The sequence below is a fragment of the Scyliorhinus canicula genome, chromosome 6 (assembly GCF_902713615.1).
Source record: "Scyliorhinus canicula chromosome 6, sScyCan1.1, whole genome shotgun sequence".
Taxonomy (NCBI): domain Eukaryota; kingdom Metazoa; phylum Chordata; class Chondrichthyes; order Carcharhiniformes; family Scyliorhinidae; genus Scyliorhinus; species Scyliorhinus canicula.
The window spans coordinates 32,178,053-32,199,289 of NC_052151.1; the positions used below are offsets into that span (position 1 = coordinate 32,178,053).

The 21,237-nt window shown below is 46.8% G+C and overlaps 1 protein-coding gene across 3 annotated transcripts in view; it reads left to right on the forward strand.

Moving 5' to 3' along the window:
• The window catches only part of nphp1 (nephronophthisis 1), a 191,797-nt gene that overhangs the window by 58,253 nt on the left and 112,307 nt on the right, over positions 1-21,237 (forward strand). For all 3 annotated transcript variants that reach the window (XM_038799127.1, XM_038799128.1, XM_038799126.1), the window contains exon 8: positions 7,251-7,299. In XM_038799127.1, coding sequence (XP_038655055.1) covers positions 7,251-7,299 — 49 coding nt within the window. The remainder of the gene's footprint in view (positions 1-7,250; positions 7,300-21,237) is intronic.

The following is a 21,237-nucleotide window of genomic DNA, read 5'->3' on the forward strand; positions in this document are numbered from 1 at the left end:
TTTCCTTAGAACAGAGAAGGCTAAGGAGTGACCTAATTGAGGTGTACAAAATTATGAGGGGCCTAGGCAGGTAGACAGGAAAAATTAGCTATGGAGTCAATTACCAGGAGGCATCAATTTAAGGTGATTGATGAAATGATTAGTGGGGACATGAGGAAAGACCTTTTTTACCCAGAGGGTATTGGCCATCTGGAATTCACTGCTTAAGTTGGTGGTTGAGGCTGAAATGCTCAACTCATTTAAACATGACATCTGAAGTGCTGTACCAGCAAGGTTATGGAGCAGGTGCTTGAAAATGGGATTAAAATGAGCCGCTAATTGTTATTCCTTTATTGGCTGGCACAGACTCGATGGGCTGAATGGCCACTTTCTGCACTGTAACTTTTCTATGGTTCTAATCTCAGCTGCCAGAGGGGGAAAAAACATTAATTCTTTGCAGCACCCCTACCCCAAACTGAAACTGCAGTGGAATCTTTTGTTTCTTAGTACTTTCTTGAAATACTCCTCCATTTCCTGAGTGCAGAACAGTTCTTTACAGTCAGATGTTTTCAGTAAAATGGACTGTCAAGAGTTGTATAAATGTAAGTAAATGTTCTCAACTTCATGTAGACATCGATGTTTTCAGATCAAGAATAGATTTGGCCAGCTAATGTTGATTATTCACGAATATGCCCATTTATACCTAATTTTCTGTAAAATTGTAATGCTGTTATTTAATCTGATTTACATTCCTTATTGGTGATACACATGATACAGTATGAGACAGCAGCCCAATAACCCCACTTAACGTTTTGGACACTAAGGGGAAATTTAGCATGACCAATCCACTTAACCTGCACATATTTGGATTGTGGGACGAAACCAGAGCACCCGAGGAAACCACCCAGATGCAGGGAGAATGTACAAATACCACGCAGATAGTGACCTAATGCTAGAATTGAACCTGGTCTGGCACTGTGAGGCAGCAGTGCTTTCCACCGTGCCACCCCATTGTGTACTAATCTCTCTGCTGTACTATGGCAAGGATATCGCATTATTGGAGGCAGTATGAAAAAGGGTAGCCAAATCGAAACCTCTTCAGAGTTGATGTGCAAATTGCCTGTCACATTTGCTTACAAAGGCAGTTATTTGGCTGTAACTGCTTTGGGTCATTCTGAGATTATGAAGGCGCTATGAAAATGCAAGTGTGGGGCGGTGTGGCACTCCACCTCCACTTATCTGCCCACGCAACCAATCCATTGACAGTGGTGCAGTGGTTGCTGCTTCATGGCGCCAAGGACCCGGGTTCAATCCCGACGCCAGGTCACTGTTCGTGTGGAGTTTGCATATTCTCCCCTTGTCTGCATGGGTCTCACTTCCATAACCCAAAGATGTGCAGGGTAGGTGGATTAGCCCTGCTAAATTGCCCCTTAATTGGAAGAAAAAAGAATTGGGCACTTTGAATTTTGAAAAATGAAAATGTAAGTGTTTCTTTTCTTTACCTAATTTAAGGGAAAGGGCATAAAGTTGAAGCCCTTGAGATTGTTAATTCTGGAAAAAAGAAGGCTTAAGAGAGATGCAATTCAAGTATTTATGATGCACAAATAAGTAATTGAACCCTGATGGCCTGTTTAAAATTGCCACCAATTTTAGAACCAGGATATGTGAATTCAAACTTTAAAACAAGTTCAGATAAAATTAGTTTATAAGGACGATGAATCTGCAGATGGGATGCACAGAGGGAGGCAGATAATGTGGCCAAATTTTCTGGGAAACTTAGATGGATATTTGAGATGATGGGCATTTGAGAGGTATTAATTTTAGGGACCAGCTGGATGGATTGCATGGAGTTTCCAGCCCTTTGATCCAATGATTTTGATAATGTTATGGGCCAGGGTTTAGAGAATACCAAAGTATATCATGGAGTTCACCTGACCCACAACTTTTAATAGATTTTGGTTAACGGGAGCACAAGGGCCCACTTTACAGGTGTGATGCAACATAGAACATATAGTGCAGAAGCAGGTGCCATGTGTGTGTGCCTTTAAGAATTTGGATGTTTAAGAAATGTACCTTTAAGAAATGAAGCTGAAATGAAGTCGGCCGGTGATGTTACAGTTGTATCGGACTTTGGTTAGGCCAAATTTGGAATACTGCGTGCAGGTCTGGTTGCCACATTGCCAGAAGGATGTGGATGCTTTAGTGAGGGTGCAGAGGAGGTTCACCACGGTGTTGCCTGGTATGGAGGGTGCTAGCTATGAAGAAAGGTTGAGTAGATTAGGATTGTTTTCATTGGAAAGACGGAGGTTGAGGGGAGACCTGATTGAGGTCTACAAAATTATGAGAGGTATCGACAGGGTGGATAGCAGCAAGCTTTTTCCAAGAGTGGGGGTGTCAATTACAAGGGGTCACGGAGGTGGTAGAGGCAGGCACGATAGCATCATTTAAGATGCATCTGGACAGATATATGAACAGGCGGGGAACAGAGAGAAGCAGACCTTGGAAAATAGGCAACAGGTTTAGATAAAAGATCTGGATCGGCGCAGACTGGGAGGGCCGAAGGGCCTGTTCCTGTGCTGTAATTTTCTTTGTTTGTTCTATATTACTGAAGTGATGTCACGGGAGCTGAGCTCACTTCTGCTTTTTGGGAGTTTTAGTTTCACTTTGAAGAAAGCTTGGGTGTGGCTGTGAGCTGCATTGCTGGTGAGCTCTGCCATAAAGGACTTAATCCTTTGGTGAAATCAGAATTGTAAAAAGGTCTCAGTGTTGAATATAATTCTAATGTGCTTCTGTTGAAGGATTTGTTAAGTCTTTTGGATGTGTAAAGGAACCGTTTGCAGGATTGGGTAGTGTTGTATTATTTTCGGGGTTATCTTTGAAGTAAGGGGTGTTAAGAGATCCAATGTTTATTTAAAAGGTTAATTTGAGGTCATGGAATAAACATCGTTTTGTTTTTAAAACGTGTCCAGAATTGTAATACTACACCTGGGGAACAAGCCGTGTGCTTCAAAAGCAACAATCCATTAAAAGTGGGGGTTGGTTGAACACCATGATAAATTTTGGGGTTCTGAAAACACCTCTCCCATAACAGAGGCCATTCGGCCCATCGAATCTGCACGACCCACTTAAGCCCTCACTTCCACCCTATCCCAGTAACCCCTGCTAAAGTATGTTTAAAACGAAAGTATGTTTATTTTATGAATTCCGTTCACACTTTATAAACACGCCGTAAACAGTTTATCAACTACCAACACTGATAATCCCCACAGATACAATACTCTATAGGTAAACCTTAATAACTTTCCGAACAACATCCATAAATCAAAAGATCCTTTTTAACAAAGACAGCAGGTTTAAAATCTCTAAAGAAAGCAGGTATCACATTTAAAGTATCAAGTAATCTGAGCACTTTTTTAACATACAGAGAGAGAGAGACTCCAACACCCTTGTAGTCTGAATACAGCTTTCAACTGAAAAGGAAACTAAGACACACTGCAGCTCCTAGCTCAAAACAATGGAATACAATGTTGCCAAATGTGAGGTTATCCATTTTGGTAGGAATAACAGCAAATGGGATTATTATTTAAACGATAAAATATTGAAGCATGCCGCTGTGCAGAGAGGCCTGGCAAATGGAATTTTGTCCTTCATTGCTAGAGGGATGGAGTTTAAGACTAGGGAGGTTATGTTGCAATTGTATAAGGTGTTAGTGAGGCCACACCTGGAGTATTGTGTTCAGTTTTGGTCTCCTTACTTGAGAAAGGACGTACTGGCGCTGGAGGGTGTGCAGAGGAGATTCACTAGGTTAATCCCAGAGCTGAAGGGGTTCGATTATGAGGAGAGGTTGAGTAGACTGGGACTGTACTCGTTGGAATTTAGAAGGATGAGGGGGGATCTTATAATTATGAAGGGAATAGATAGGATAGATGCGGGCAGATTGTTTCCACTGGTGGGTGAAAGCAGAACTAGGGGACATAGCCTCAAAATAAGGGGGAGTAGATTTAGGACTGAGTTTAGGAGGAACTTCTTCACCCAAAGGGTTGTGAATCTATGGAATTCCTTGCCCAGTGAAGCAGTTGAGGCTCCTTCATTAGATGTTTTTACGGTAAAGATAGATAGTTTTTTGAAGAATAAAGGGATTAAGGGTTATGGTGTTCGGGCCGGAAAGTGGAGCTGAGTCCACAAAAGATCAGCCATGATCTCATTGAATGGCAGAGCAGGCTCGAGGGGCCAGATGGCCAACTCCTGCTCCTAGTTCTTATGTTCTTAAAACGAAAGTAAAGGAAAGAATCACATTCCAGCTCACCCACAATGGCATCACTGCAGCTATTTGATTAACACCAATTTCTTAAAGATACACTCCCATGGCATTAATATGTTAACTACTGTAGAATGTTACAACACCTAGTGGATATGTAGTTCTATTAAGTTCTTGTCGCCCTGATTCCAGGAACTATTTCCTTTAATTTAATCTAAATGGTTTTGTGGTTTCAAAGAAAAATAAAAATTGTCCTGTTTGTCCGATTCCAAAATGTAAGTTTGAAGCTGGCCAGTGCTAATCCTTCAACCTAGTATTCTAAAAATACCATTGGCAAACATAGGAGAAATCCAAATGCAGTTTGGAATCCCCAGGTGTTAAGTATGGATTATACAATTTCAAAATGAATAATATACTTCTTCCCTTTCAAATAGCGACAGATTTACCACGTGCAGTTTACTGCTTGTGCTTAATTGGCAGCTTGTTGATGGAATGGTCACAATATTAGTGATTAATAGCAGTTAATGATGACTGCTCCTTTTGAATATATCTGAAAACATTTTGACCCTTGCCAAAATTGTGCCATAATTCATGAATCATTTTACTTCAAGGGCAGGAAGTGAACAAATTAGTTAGCATGTGTATTTCTACATATGTGCAAGTATATTTTTATCATTGTGTACACCATTTTACCTTCACTTCCATTCTGCATTCTCAATTAGTCACACAAAATTTTATTGGACTTGAGAAATTGGACTTCAAAATATATTTTAATTGAATTTTCATAGATGTTGATTTCTTCATCTTGCAAGATAGGTGGCTGTTATATGGGTGTCTCGCACTTATTAGAATTTACTTTCCTTTCACACTGGTAATTAAGTTCATCTCTAGGAGTCAGGCTATTGTTACTCAATTTTGTTTTGTTTGACCCATGCAGAAACACGTGATCATGCTGGGACATTTCCAAATCAACCAATCAATACTAAACATAATTCAAATGTTTTAAATGGAAAAAGCTGGGACATCATCTATCTGTCCTGAGAACTTGGTTAAATGTAAAATAACAATACAGGTAGACCTATCTGATGCTAAATACAAAGCTCTTGCCTATTCCCTCTTTTGTGGTAATTGGGGTTCCACTGCAATATGGGAAGCCAGTAAATACAACTTTTTAAATCACTTAAACATGTTGCCAACTTTTAGGGAATTCTATACGGAGGGAGAGAAAGGGGATGTGGGCTTGTGATATTTCTCTAGTCTTTCTTGGGAAGGTTATGTTGGAATGTTACTGTGTTCAGGAGCCCTTATTAACCACGCTGTTTGGCAGGGAAGTCTGAAAGGTTAAGGCCAGAATTGGATTTCTTCACAATCAATTACATAATAATGTTATGTTTTTAGGCACTGCATGCTAGTTTATTTCTGTCAAATTTGTTGCGATTGTTGAGGAGTTTACCTGAACGATTCAGCACTGACACTCGCTAACTTGGACTAAAAATATAGGAGAAGCTCTTAACTATTAGGAGGGTAACAGGTGGAATAAACCAATCAATTGCCCAGATATGTCATTGGGAGCCCAGGCCCACTTTGACGGCTGCCTTTATACTGACGAATGTCTCAATGCAGCTTGCTGGTTCAAGCCATTAACAGTGCAATGTTGGGGGAGGGGGGGGACAGGAAAACATTTGTATGGGGTTTGGGGGAAGAGAGTTGTGATCACAGATGTGGGAAGTTCTGTATAGCAGCGGCCCACATTATTCTTGTGGAGCTTGGAGGTACAGTCTTACTTCTCCTGGCTCCCACAAAATAACCTTACCACTTAATTCTCGTGCTTTCAGTCGTGTGTTTATGGTTCATGTCCTGTCCATAGCATTGGGATCTATGTATAAAATAGGATCCTGATTTGCATAGAATAATGCGTCCTGCCAGGTTCTGGTGGGTGACTTGGCCAATCAGCACATACTGCAAGAAAAACTGATGGTGAGCAAGTGTTAAGTCTGCCCATTCCATTTTATTTCCACCACTGACCTATTTCAACTATTTTGTGCATCAGAGGCAATCCTGTTGGCTCAGTGTGGTGATGTTCTTCCCAGTGATATACAGGCAGCCTTCATTTATCATTCTGTTAACTGCTGTGTATTAGTTTCCAGTACTGATGAATGCTAATCAGCCATTTGCGCCTGTGAAAGAGCTGTCCGATTAGTCCCACTCCATTGCTCTTTTCCCATAGACCTGCAAATGTTTCCGTTTCAACTATATGCCCAATTCCATTTTAAATGTTACTATTGAATCTAGTTCCAATTTTTTTTGGACCAATCTAAATTCCAGATCATAATATGTGGAAAAGAATTCTGCTCATCTCATTTTGTTCTTTTGTCAGTTGTCATGTGAGTACCTTTAAGAAATGGGTATTTATTACTGCAGTGATGTCAGAGAGTGGGCGGAGCTGGGCTGTCTGTCAGCGTTTTACTTTTGTTTTAGGCTGTTTGCTGCAGAATGTGGTTTAGTTTCTTTTACAGAGCTGGATAGCTGCAGTCACAGCCAGAAGGTGTATTAGAGGCTCTGTCTGTAATCTAAAGACTATAAATCGATCATGGTGATTTAAAACTAATAACAGTAGTGACTTTAACCTGATGTGCTTCTGGTAAAAGGTGTTATAAGTCGTATGGATGTTAAAAGGAAAGCTTAAAGGATCACTTAGCGTTGTATTCTTTGGGGGTTGATTTGAATTAATGGTTGTTAAGATGTTCACTGTATGTTTTAAAAAGGTTAACTTGAGTTCATAGAATAAACATTGTTTTGCTTTAAAAAATACTTTTCCATTTCTGCTGTACCACACCTGTAGAGTGGGCCGTATGCTCCCCATATCACAATCTAGTAAAAGTTGTGGGTCAGGTGAACTCCATGATACACTTTGGGGTTCTCTAAACCCTGGTCCATAACACAGCTATAAAATCAAGTTTATATTTTGTGTTAATAAAGATATTCACTGAATTATCATTAACTATTTCTACAGTGAAAAGTCACAATTACACAGGATGGCTGTCAAAAAAATTGTTTCAGAGGTAAGCATGTTTTATGTTTAATTTCTAATTTCTGACAGGATGGGTGGGTATACTCCTTAGTTTGTGCGCAAGAGTAATTTGCTTTCTTTTTTCCTGTTGGTTTCTTTTTATTTTTGGGACAAATGGGCATGTAGGCCAGACCGGACAAGAACGGCAGATTTCCTTCCCTGAATGACATTCATGAACCAGATAGGTTTTTATGACAATAGGCAAAGCCTTCATGGTCATCATTTTTTAATTCCAGATTTTTATTGAATTCCAATTTCCCCATCTGGCATGGTGGGATTCAAACCCAGGGGCCCAGAGCATTAGCCTGGGTCTCTGCATTAGTAGTCCAGTGACAGTAGCACTACGCCACATCCTTCCCGTAAGTGTAGACAAAAACTCCACTGATCTTTGAGAATACTTGTGATTATTGTTCATTTGAGTATTGTTATGACCGAGATGGGAAGAGTACACTGTCTATCTCTAGTTCCGCTATTCTACGGGTCGCAGCATTTATTTAAATTTGTTTTCTCGCTAGATGCATGGCCAAATCCAATCGTGACAATAAATAAATCCAATCTAAATAGGTGCTTTACCTGTTAATCTCCGAATGATCAATACCCAATGAACAACAAAATTATTAGTGTATTTTGGAACCAGACTTGTCAAATAGAAAGGTAAAGTTTATTAACATGCAGTACGAAATATAATAATTACCCTTTCTAAATGCCCTAGCTCTCTCTCACACAGGCGCACACATTCAAGAGGATGAAATGAAAAAATGAAAATGAAAATCGCTTATTGTCACGAGTAGGCTTCAATGAAGTTACTGTGAAAAGCCCCTAGTCGCCACATTCCAGCGCCTGTCCGGGGAGGCTGATATGGGAATCGAACCGTGCTGCTGGCTTGCTTGGTCTGCTTTAAAAGCCAGCGGTTTAGCCCAGTGAGCTAAACCAGCCCCTCTGGATAGATGATTGAGTCAGTTATAGATAGTTATATGAAAACTGGGCATAGAGAGCTATGGGCCAAAAGCGCAGTTGGGACTAGGTTAGTGGTAAAAACTGGGGGGCATAGACAAGTTGAGCCCAAGGTCCTGTTTTCATGCTGTAAATCTCTGACTCTGAGTCCTTGAAATGTGTTTGAATTATACGGTTGGGTTCACAACACTGTTTTGCGAAACAATCGATGTCTCTTGCACTACTTTTCAAGTGGACTTGAATGTAAACTGGCAGTTAGTCCATTTCAGAAGTAGAACAACTTCAGAGTAACTTCCATTCGCTATCTGCTGCGGACTGAGGTGGAAGCTTCAGGAACTGTTGTCTTCTTTATCCAAGCAGTTGATCCTTTTTGTTTTCCCCAAAGCAAAACAACCTACCAACTTTTAAACACAGTTTTCGGAAGCCATAAACCACCATGTGACCCTTTTGTCCACCAGTGTCAAGAGGTTTCCAGCTTCTTTAAAACTACTTCATTACCTTTTATTGAAAAATGCTGTCCTTTCCAGGAACAGCAGCAGCTAGATCCTTGTTTTAACTCTTAAGGGACAATCTTTTTTTTTTAAAACACATTCTTCCAGAATGTTCTTAGTCCTTGAATAATTAACTATTTTCTGTGATTAAAGCATTTCTGGCAATATGAAGGGTATTTGGTGATTGCATGGCACTGTTGGCACAGTGGAAACCGTATGAAGTAAATAGGGTATCATATTTAATACACTACACTCTACCCCCACCATCCATTTTTGTTGTACTTTTTGCATTGAATATCATGACATAGCCAAATTGCTACATTTCTCAAAGAGAGACTCATTGATGGCTATCACGTACCTAATCTGGGTGCCAATAAGTGACCATGTTTTAGTCTAATAGTTTAGTCAGAGGCAGTGGCATAGTGGTATTGTCGCTGGACTAGTAATACAAAGACCCAGGATAATGATCTGGGGACTGGGTTTGAATCCCACCTGGCAGGTGATGGAATTTAAACGCGATAAGATATCTGGAATTAAAAGTCTCATGGCAGGGCAGCATGGTGGCGCAGTGGTTAGCACTGCTGACTCATGGTGCCAAGGACCCAGGTTCAATCCTGGCCCTGGGTCACTTTCCATGTGGAGTTTGCACATTCTCCGTAGCTGCATGGGTCTCACCCCCCACCACCCAAAAAGATATGCAGGATAGGTGGATTGGCCACGTAAATGGCCCGTTAATTGGAAAAATAAGAATTAGGTGTTCTAAATTTGTTTTTTTTTAATGTTTAATGATGACAATGAAACCATTGTCGATTGTCGTTAAAAAAAAAACACATCTGGTTCACTAATATCCTATTGGGAAGGAAATCTGCCATCCTTACCTGGTCTGACCGACATGTGACTCCAGACCCACAGCAACGTGATTGACTCTTAAAGCCCCTCCTAAATGGCCTAGCAAGTCACTCAGTTGTATTCAACCATCACAAAAGGAATGAAACCGGATGGACTACCCGGCATTGAACCAGGTACTGGAAATGATAACTCCAAAACCAGCCCTGCCGACCCTGCAAAGTCCTCACTAACATCTGGACGGTTATACCAAAGTTGGGAGAGCTGTCTCACAGACTAGTTAAGTGCAGCCTAATATAGTCATACTCACAGAATCATACCTTACAGAGAATGTCCCCGACACTACTACCACCATTCCTGTTGGTGAGGCAGGACATATCCAGCAGAGGTGGTGGCAAAGTGGTATACAGTCATGAGGGATTTGCCCTGAGAGTCCTCAACATCGACTCTGGACCCCATGAAGTCTTATGGCTTCAGGTTAAACAGGGACAAGGAAACCTCCTGATGATTACCACGGAACGACCACCATCAGCTGATGAATCAGTACTCCTGCATGTTGAACACCACTCGGAGGAAGTGCTGAGGGTGTCAAAGGCGCAGAATATGTTCTGGGTGGCGACTTCAATGCCCCTCACCCCGATTGGCTCGGTAGTACCACCATAGACTGAGCTGGCTGGGTACTAAGGACATAGCTGCTGGACTGGGACTGCAGCAGGTGGTGAGAGAATCAACAAGGGGGAAAAACCTTCTTCACCTTATCTTCACCAGTCTACCCGCTGCAGGTGCATCTGTCCATGACAGTATCGATAGAAGTGACCACCGCACATTCCTTGTGGAGCCAAAGTCCCGTTTTTACATTGAGGATACCTTCCATCGTGTTGTGTGGCACTACCACCTTGTTAATGGGATAAGCTTTGAATAAATCTGGCAACTCCAGACTGGGCATCCATGAGGTGCTAAGGGCCATCAGCAGCAGCAGAACTGTATTCAACCACAATCTGCAACCTCATGGCGGACATAGAACAGTACAGCACAGAACAGGCCCTTCGGCCCTCGATGTTGTGCCGAGCAATGATCACCCTACTCAAACCCACGCATCCACCCTATACCCGTAACCCAACAACACCCCCCTTAACCTTACTTTTTAGTACACTACGGGCAATTTAGCATGGCCAATCCACCTAACCCGCACATCTTTAGACTGTGGGAGGAAACCGGAGCACCCGGAGGAAACCCACGCACACACGGGGAGGACGTGCAGACTCCGCACAGACAGTGACCCAGCCGGGAATCGAACCTGGGACCCTGGAGCTGTGAAGCATTTATGCTAACCACCATGCTACCGTGCTGCCCACTGCTACCGTGCTGCCCACTCTATATATATCTCCACATATCTCCCACTCTATATATATCTCCACATATCTCCCACTCTACCATTACAACCAAACCAGGGGATCGACCTTGCCTGATTCAATGAAGAGTGCAACACAGCATACCAAGAGCATCATCAGGCATACCAAAAAATGAGGTGTCAACATATTGAGGCTACAGGACTGCTTATGTGCCAAGCAGCAAATAGACATAGTTCAGCAATTCCACAACAGACTCATCAGATCTAAGCTCTGCAGTCCTGCTACATCCAGCTGTGAATGGTGGAGAACTTTTTCATACATTATGTTGACAATCCAACCAGGGAGGGGGCCATACTAGACTTGGTATTGGGGAATGTGCCAGGCCAAGTGATTGATATTTCAGTGGAGGAGCATTATGGGCTTAGCGACCATAATTCCTTAAATTTTGAGTAGTCATGGAGAAGGGCAAGAGTGACCCGCGGGTGAGGGTGCTTAATTGGGCAAGGGCCAATTCCATCCAAATTAGACAGTAATGTGGATAGGGAGCGGCTATTTGAGGGCAACCCCACGTCTTACATGTGGGAGGCTTTTAAAGGCTAGTTGATTGAAGTGCAGGACAAGCATGTCCCCGCAAAAATGAAGGATAGAAATGGGAGGATTCAGGAACCATGGATCACGAGTGAAATTGTAAACTTAATCAAAAGGAAAAAGGAAGCATACGATAGGACTAGGCATCTAAAAACTGACGAACCCTTGAGTACAGTGAAAGTAGCAAGGAACTTAAACATGGAATTAAGAAGGTTAAAAGGGGCCATGAAATACCTTTAGCAAACATGGTCAAGGAGAATCCCAAGGCTTTTCATTAGGAGCAAGAGGGTAGCAAGTGAAAGAGTAGGCCCACTTAAGGACAATGGAGTAAAGTTATGCGTAGAACCACGGGAAACGGGTAAAGTCCTAATGAGTATTTTGTATCGATATTCACCAGGGAGAAGAACATGATGGATGTTGAGGTCAGGAATAGGTGTGTAAACCCACTTGAGAACGTCAGTATATCAAAGGAGGAAGTGTTAAATATCCTAAATTGCATTACGATAGACAAGTCCCCGGGGCCGGATGGGATCTATCCCAGGTTACTGCGGGAGACGAAAGAAGAAATAGCTGCGGCCTTAACTGATAGCTTCACATCCTCTTTGACCACAAACGACGTTCCAGAGGACTGGAGACCTCTTTGACCACAAACAACGTTCCAAAGGACTGGAGAATAGTCAATATTATTCCCTTGTTTAAGAATGGAAGCAGGGACAATCCAGCAAATTATAGACCGGTGAATCTGATATCAGTGGTGGGAATCTTTTGGAAAAGATATTGAGGTAAAGGATATGTGCACATTTGGAGGAAAATGGACTAGTTAATGACAGGCAGCATGGTTTTGTACAGGGATGGTCGTGTCTCAGCAACCTGATTGAGTTTTTTGAAGAGGCGACAAAGAAAATTGATGAGGAAAGGCTGTGGATGTAGTTTATATGAACTTTAGTATGGCGTTTGACAAGGTCCCATATGGCAGTCTGGTACAAAAACTAAATTCACATGGGATTCGGGATGGGTTGGCTCGATGGATACAGAACTGGCTTCGCTATAGAAGGGTGTTTTTCAGAATGGAGATCTGTAGCTAGTAGTAATAATCAATAATCTTTATATGGACTTCCGGTTGCGGTGATGCAGAGCTAAGCCGCACGTTCGGCAGCTTCCGCTATTAAAGGACTTTCGGGCCTATTTTAGGGCCCCAAACGGCGCTGTTTCGACGATTCCCGGTGAGGGAAGGTATTTGGAGGAACATTCCCTGAAATTTATGGTGCTTACCCGGAGTGGGGCAAAGGAAAAGGCTGCAGCAGCTCCCCAGGAAAAGCGGGGGAAGGAGGACAAAATGGTGGCCGGCGGAGCACCCGAGGACTGGTGGAAGTGGGCGCAGGAGCAGCAAGCTGCTCTTCTGCGCTGTTTTGCGGAGCTGAAGGCTGAGTTGCTGGACCGCCTGAATGCGACTACCAACAAGCTGCTTGAGACCCAGACGGCCCAGGGGGTGGCCATTCGGGAGTTTCAGGGGCAGGCCGTTGAGCGGGAGGAGGAGGCCGTGGTCCTCGTGGGGAAGGTGGAGTTGCACGAGGCACTTCACAAAAAGTGGCAAGACCACTTGGAGGAGCTGGACGTTCGCACGAGGCGAAAGAATTTGAGGATCCTGGGCCTGGCGGAGGGGCTGAAGGGGTCGGATCTTCCGTCTTATGTGACCACGACGCTGAGCTCGTTGATGGGAGCGGGGTCCTTCCATTTGCCGCTGGAGCTTGAGGGAGCCCACAGAGTGCTGGCCAGGAGGCCTAAGGCAAATGAACCCCCGCGGGCGGTACTGGTGCGGTTCCATCGATTTAGTGACCGGGAGTGTGTGCTACGCTGGGCCAAGAAAGAGAGGAGCAGCAAGTGGGAGAATTTGGTAGTACGAATCTACCAGGACTGTAGTGGGGAGGTGGCTAAGCGGCGGGCCGGGTTTAACCGGACGAAGGCGGCGCTGCATGCCAAGCAGGTCAAATTTGGAATGCTGCAGCCTGCGCGTCTGTGGGTGACATATAAGGACCGGCACCACTACTTTGAGTCCCCGGAGGAGGCGTGGGCCTTTGTACAGGCGGAGAAGCTGGTCTCGAACTAGGGTCTGGGGGCTGCGGGGTCCGCTGCACTATGGTCGTTGCTGTTTTTGCTGTTGCTGTTTTTGTAACTTTGACATGTGTTTTCTATGCTGGTTTTTTGCTCTGTTTCTACGTGGGTCTGTTGGGTATGGTTTTGGGGAATGTTGGGGTTTTTTTTGTTTTTTTTCTCTTCTGTATGGGGCTGGGGGATGGGGTGGAGCTGGAATTTGGGGAGCTGCGTCAGAAGGGTGGGGTGGGGCAATGTGAAAGAGCGGGCTATCCTCTGGTTCCCGCGCTGTGGGGAGGGGGGGTGGAGCTGGCGGTGGGGGCGTGGCCTCTACTGGTTTTTTCCCGCGCTGAAGCGGTGCCAAGGAGGTGTGGCCGGAGGGGGGATGACCCCATGTCGGGAGGGGCCGGGTTTTGGCGGGAGTTGCCGGGGTCAGCAGAAGTCAGCTGACTCACGGAAGTACCTTGGAGGGTGCGTCGCGGCTCGGAGGGGTCCTAGCCTGGGGGAGGGGTGGGGGGGGTGATACCGGGTTGCTGGTGGAATGGCCAGGAAGGAGATGGTGTGGGTCGGGGGAGTAGAGGAGAGGCGTTATCGTCATGGGGAACGGGTCGGGCGGGGTGTGCTGGCCTGGGGCGAGCAGTCGATGAACTATGTATGGTTAGTCGGCAGGGGAGGGGGGCGGGGGGCGGGGTGCCCTCTGATCCAGCTGATCACCTGGAACGTGAGGGGGCTGAATGGGCCGGTTAAGAGAACTAGGGTATTTTCTCATCTGAAGGGGCTGAAGGCGGACGTGGCTATGCTCCAGGAGACCCACTTGAAGGCGGCGGACCAAGGGCAGCACGGTGGCCTAGTGGTTAGCACAACCGCCTCACGGCGCTGAGGTCCCAGGTACGATCCCGGCTCTGGGTCACTGTCCGTGTGGAGTTTGCACATTCTCCCCGTGTCTGCATGGGTTTCGCCCCCACAACCCAAAAAAAAATGTGCAGAGTAGGTGGATTGGCCACGCTAAATTGCCCCTTAATTGGAAAAAATAATTGGCTAATCTAAATTTATATTAAAAAAAAAGAAAAAAAAAGGACCAGGTTCGTCTGAGGAAGGGGTGGGTGGGGCAGGTTTTCCACTCAGGATTAGACGCGAAGAACCGGGGTTGGCGATTCTGGTGGGGAAGAGGGTGGCGTTCGAGGCATCTGAGGTGGTTTCGGACAAGTAGGGCAGATATATTATGGTGAAGGGTAGGCTGCAGGGAGAGAAGGTGGTGCTGGTTAATGTATATGCCCCGAATTGGGATGATGTTGGCTTTATGAGGCGCATGGACCTGGAGGCAGGGGCCTGATCATGGGGGGAGACTTTAACACAGTGCTAGATCCCCCACTGGACCGGTCCAGTTCAAGGACGGGTAGGAGACCGGCGGCGGCCAAGGTGCTGAGGGGGTTTATGGACCAGATGGGAGGGGTGGATCCCTGGAGGTTTGGGAGGCCGAGGGCGCGGGAGTATTCCTTTTTCTCCCATGTACATAGGGTTTACTCCCGAATAGATTTTTTCGTCCTGAGCAGGGGATTGATCCTGAAGGTGCAGGATGCCGAGTATTCGGCCATAGCAATTTCAGACCATGCTCCGCACTGGGTCGATCTGGAGATGGGGGAGGCGTGGGACCAGCGCCCACTGTGGCGCCTGGATGTGGGGATGCTGGCTGATGAGGAGGTGTGTAGGAGGGTCCGGGGAAGTATTGAGGGGTATCTTGAGACCAACGACACGGGGGAGGTCGGGGTGGGGATGGTCTGGGAGGCTCTGAAAGCAGTGATCCGGGGGGAGCTGATTTCCATCCAGGCCCATAGGGAAAGGAGGGAGAGGAGGGAGAGGGAGAGACTGGTGGGGGAGCTCCTGGATGTAGATAGGAGGTACGCGGAGGCCCCGGAGGAGGGGTTGCTGGGGGAACGGCGTAGTTTGCAGGCCAAGTTCGACTTGTTGACCACCAGAAAGGCGGAGACACCGTGGAGGAGGGCGCAAGGCGCGGTATATGAGTATGGGGAGAAGGCGAGCAGGATGTTGGCGCATCAGCTCCGTAGGCGAGATGCGGCAAGGGAAATTGGTGGAGTGACGGATAAGGGTGGGAATGTGGTTCAGAAGGGGCCTGAGGTGAACGGGGTCTTTAGGGACTTCTACGAGGAACTGTACCGGTCGGAGCCACCGATTGGCGGGGGGGGGGGGTTGGAGAGCTTCATGAGCAGGCTACGTTTCCCAAAAGTGCAAGAGGAGCTGGTGGAGGGGCTGGGGGCGCCGATAGAGTTGGAGGAGCTAGTCAGGGGGATTGGTCAAATGCAGTCAGGTGAGGCGTCGGGGCCGGATGGGTTCCCGGTGGAATTTTATAAAAAGTATGCGGATCTGGTGGGCCCCCTGATGGTGCGAGCCTTCAATGAGGCATGGGAGGGGGGGGCTTTGCCCCCGATGATGTCACTGGCGCTGATCTCTCTGATCCTGAAGCGGGATAAGGACCCCTTGCAGTGTGGATCATACAGGCTAATCTCGCTCCTCAATGTTGATGCTAAGTTGCTGATGAAGATCCTGGCCACCAGGATAGAGGACTGTGTGCCAGGGGTGATACACGAAGATCAGACAGGATTTGTCAAGGGAAGGCAGCTCAACATGAATGTGCGGAGATTGTTAAATGTTATTATGATGCCGGCGGTGGAGGGGGAGGCGGAGATAGTGGTGGCGCTGGATGCAGAGATGGCGTTTGATAGAGTTGAGTGGGGGTACCTGTGGGAGGTGCTGGAGCGGTTCGGATTCGGGGAGGGGTTCATCAAATGGGTGAGGTTGCTCTAGGAGGCCCCGATGGCGAGTGTAGTTACCAATGGAAGGAGATCAGAGTACTTCAGGCTCTACCGTGGGACCAGGCTGGGGTGCCCCCTGTCCCCCTTGCTTTTTGCACTAGAGATAGAACCTTTGGCTTTGGCGCTGAGGGAGTCGGGGAGGTGGAGGGGCCTGGTGTGGGGTGGGGAAGAACATAGGGTATCGCTGTATGCGGACGACCTGCTGTTGTATGTGGCGGACCCAGAGGGGGGAAATGCCGGGGGTGATGGAGCTGTTGGCTGAGTTTGGGAGCTTCTCGGGCTATAAGTTAAATCTAGGCAAGAGTGAGGTATTCGTAGTACACCCGGGTGATCAGGAGGAGGGAATTGGGAGGCTCCCGTTTAAGAGGGCAGTGAAGAGTTTCAGATACCTGGGGGTGCAGGTGGTCAGGATTTGGGGGGACTCTCCATAAGCTTAATTTTACCAGGCTTGTGGAGCAGATGGAGGAGGAATTCAAAAGGTGGGACATGGTGCCGCTATCGCTGGCGGGTAGAGTGCAGTCCGTCAAAATGACGGTTCTCCCGAGGTTCTTGTTCCTCTTTCAGTGTTTGCCCATCTTTATCCCTAGGGCCTTTTTTAGGAGGGTGACTAGCAGCATCATGAGCTTCGTTTGGGCGCATGGGACCCCGACGGTGAAGAGGGTCTTCTTGGAGCGGGGTAGAGATGGTGGGGGGCTGGCGTTACTCAATCTCTCGGAGTATTATTGGGCAGCCAATGTGTCGATGGTGCGCAAGTGAGTGATGGAGGAGGAGGGGGCAGCATGGAAACGGATGGAGAGGGCGTCCTGTGGAGATACAAGTCTGGGGGCCCTGGTAACGGCGCCGTAGCCGCTCCCTCCTACGAGATATACCACAAGTCCGGTGGTGGCGGCTACCCTCAAGATTTGGGGGCAGTGGAGGCGACATAGGGGGGAAGTGGGGAGCTCGAAGGAGGCTCCGTTCAGGGGGAACCATCGGATCATCCCGGGGAACATTGATGGGGGGTTCCAGGGTTGGCACAGAGCGGGCATCAGACAGCTGAGGGACCTGTTCATTGATGGGAGGTTTGCGAGCCTGGGGGAGTTGGAGGAGAAATTTGGGCTCCCCCCCGGGGAACATGTTCAGGTATCTGCAGGTAAAGGCGTTTGCTAGGCGGCAGGTGGAGGGATTCCCTTCGCTTCCCGCGAGGGGGGTGAGTGACAGGGTGCTTTCGGGGGTCTGGGTCGGGGATGGGAAGATATCTGATATCTACAAGGTAATGCAGGAGGTGGAAGAGGCGTCAGTAGAGGAGCTGAAGGCTAATTGGGAGGGGGAACTGGGGGAACAGATCGAAGATGGGACATGGGCTGATGCCCTGGAGAGGGTTAACTCTTCCTCCTCGTGTGCGCGGCTTAGCCTCATCCAATTCAAGGTGCTGCACCGGGCCCACATGTCCGGGTCTAGGATGAGTAGGTTCTTTGGGGGCGAAGACAGATGTGTCAGGTGTTCGGGGAGTCCAGCGAACCATGCCCATATGTTCTGGGCATGCCCGGCACTGGAGGAGTTCTGGAAGGGGGTGGCGAGGACGGTGTCGAGGATGGTAGGATCCAGGGTCAAGCCAGGCTGGGGACACGTGATTTTTGGGGTTGGGGTGGAGCCGGGAGTGCAGGAGGCGAAAGAGGCCGGTGTGCTGGCCTTTGCGTCCCAAGTAGCCCGGCGGAGGATCTTGCTACAGTGGAAGGATGCGAGACGCCCAAGCGTGGAGACCTGGATCAATGACATGGCGGGCTTTATTAAGCTAGAGAAGGTCAAATTCGCCCTGAGGATCGGTGCAAGGGTTCTTTAGGCGGTGGCAACCTTTCCTCGACTTTCTGGCTCAGCGATAGGGTACTGGGTCAGCAGCAGCAGCAACCCGGGAGGGGGGGGGGGGGGGGGGAAAGTAGGGGGGGGGGGGGGGAGATGTTGACTATATTTGCTTATTTAATTTTAATTTAATTTATTTTTAAGTTCTCTTGTTTACTGGGTTTGGGGGGATGGGGGGGGGGGGTGTGATACATGCGTTGATACGGTCTTGGGGGTGTTACAGTTATTATGGTGTTTTATTGCTTTTCATTATATTTTCTGTAAAAAAATTCCAATAAAAATTATTTTTTTTAAAAAATCTTTATTAGTGTCACAATTAGGCTTATATTAACACTGCAATGAAGTTACTGTGAAAATCCCTCAGTCGCCACACTGCGCCACCTGTTCGAGTACACTGAGGGAGATTTCAGAAACTGCAGGGGATGGGTACAATCGAAATGTGGAGCTTTTTCAAGGAACAGCTACTGCGTGTCCTTGATAAGTACGTACCTGTCAGGCAGGGAGGAAGTTGTCGAGCAAGGGAATCGTGGTTTACTAAGGAAGTTGAAGCACTTGTCAAGAGGAAGAAGAAGGCTTATGTTAGGATGAGACATGAAGGCTCAGTTAGGGCACTTGAGAGTTACAAGTTAGCCAGGAAGGACCTAAAGGGAGAGTTAAGAAGAGCGAGGAGAGGACACGAAAAGTCGTTGGCGGATAGGATCAAGGAAAACCCTAAGGCTTTCTATAGGTATATCAGGAACAAAAGAATGACTAGAGTACAATTAGGGCCAATCAAGGATAGTAGTGGAAAGTTGTGTGTGGAATCAGAGGAGATAGGGGAAGCGTTAAATGGATATTTTTCATCAGTGTTTACACTGGAGAAAGACAATGTTGTCGAGGAGAATACTCCGGTTCAGTCGACCAGGCTAGATGGAATTGAGGTTCACAAGGAGGAGGTGTTAGCAATTTTGGAAAATGTCAAAATAGATAAGTCCCCTGGGCCAGATGGGATTTATCCTAGGATTCTCTGGGAAGCCAGGGAGGAGATTGCAGAGCCTTTGTCCTTGATCTTTATGTCGTCTTTGTCGACAGGAATAGTGCCGGAAGACTGGAGGATAGCAAATGTTGTCCCCTTGTTTAAGAAGGGGAGTAGAAACAACCCTGGTAATTATAGACCTGTGAGCCTTACTTCGGTTGTGGGTAAAATGTTGGAAAAGGTTATAAGAGATAGGGTTTATAATCATCTTGAAAAGAACAAGTTGATTAGCGATAGTCAACACGGTTTTGTGAAGGGTAGGTCATGCCTCACAAACCTTATTGAGTTTTTTGAGAAGGTGACCAAACAGGTGGATGAGGGTAAAGCGGTTGATGTGGTGTATATGGATTTCAGTAAGGCGTTTGATAAAGTTCCCCACGGTAGGCTATTGCAGAAGGAAGTATGGGATTGAAGGTGATTTAGCGGTTTGGATCAGTAATTGGCTAGCTGAAAGAAGACAGAGGGTGGTGGTTGATGGCAAATGTTCATCCTGGAGTTCAGTTACTAGTGGTGTACCGCAAGGATCTGTTTTGGGGCCACTGCTGTTTGTCATTTTTATAAATGTCCTGGAAGAGGGTGTAGAAGGATGGGTTAGTAAATTAGCAGATGACACGAAGGTCGGTGGAGTTGTGGATAGTGCTGAAGGATGTTATAGGATACAGAGGGACATAGATAAGCTGCAAAGCTGGGCTGAGAGGTGGCAAATGGAGTTTAATGCGGAAAAGTGTGAGGTGGTTCACTTTGGAAGGAACAGGAATGCAGAGTACTGGGCTAATGGCAAGATTCTTGGCAGTGTAGATGAACAGAGAGATCTCGGCATCCAGGTACATAAATCCCTGAAAGTTGCCACCCAGGTTAAGAGGGCTGTTAAGAAGGCATATGGTGTGCTAGCCTTTATCAGTAGGGGGATTGAGTTTCGGAGCCACAAGGTCATGCTGCAGCTGTACATAACTCTGGTGCGGCCGCTCCTGGAGTACTGCGTGCAGTTCTGGTCACCACATTATAGGAAGGATGTGGAAGGTTTGGAAAGGGTTCAGAGGAGATTTATTAGGATGTTGCCTGGTATGGAGGGAAGGTCTTACGAGGAAAGGCTCAGGGAATTGAGGTTGTTTTCGTTAGAGAGGAGAAGGCTGAGAGGTGATTTAATAGAGACATATAAGATAGTCAGAGGGTTAGATAGGGTGGACAGTGAGAGTCTTTTTCCTCGGATGGTGATGACCAACATGAGGGGAAATAGCTTTAAATTGAGGGGTGGTAGATATAGGACAGATGTCAGAGGCTGTTTCTTTAGTAGGGGTGTGGAACGCCCTGCCTGCAACAGTAGTAGACTCACCAACTTTAAGGGCATTTAAGTGGTCACTGGATAGACATATGGATGAAAATGGAATAGTGTAGGTCAGATAGGCTTCAGATGGTTTCACAGGTCGGCACAACATCGAGGGCCGAAGGGCCCGTACTGCGCTGTAATGTTCTATGTTCTAATGTTCAAATCACCTAACAGCACATCTTTTGGTACCCGTGGGAGGAAACCGGAGCACCTGGAGGAAACCCATGCAGACACGGAGAACGCGCAGACTCCGCACAGACTGACCCAAGCCTTAAACCCAGGTCCCTGGTGCTGTGAGGCACCAGTGCTAACCACTGTGCTACCGTGCCACCCTAACATCCTGGTGTTCTGCAGAGATCAGTGCTGGTACCTCTGTTTGTAGTACATATAGAACATAGAACATAGAACAGTACAGCACAGAACAGGCCCTTCGGCCCTCGATGTTGTGCCGAGCAATGACCCTACTTAAACCCACGTAACCCGTATCCCAACAATCCCCCCATTAACCTTACACTACGGGCAATTTAGCATGGCCAATCCACCTAACCCGCACATCTTTGGACTGTGGGAGGAAACCGGAGCACCCGGAGGAAACC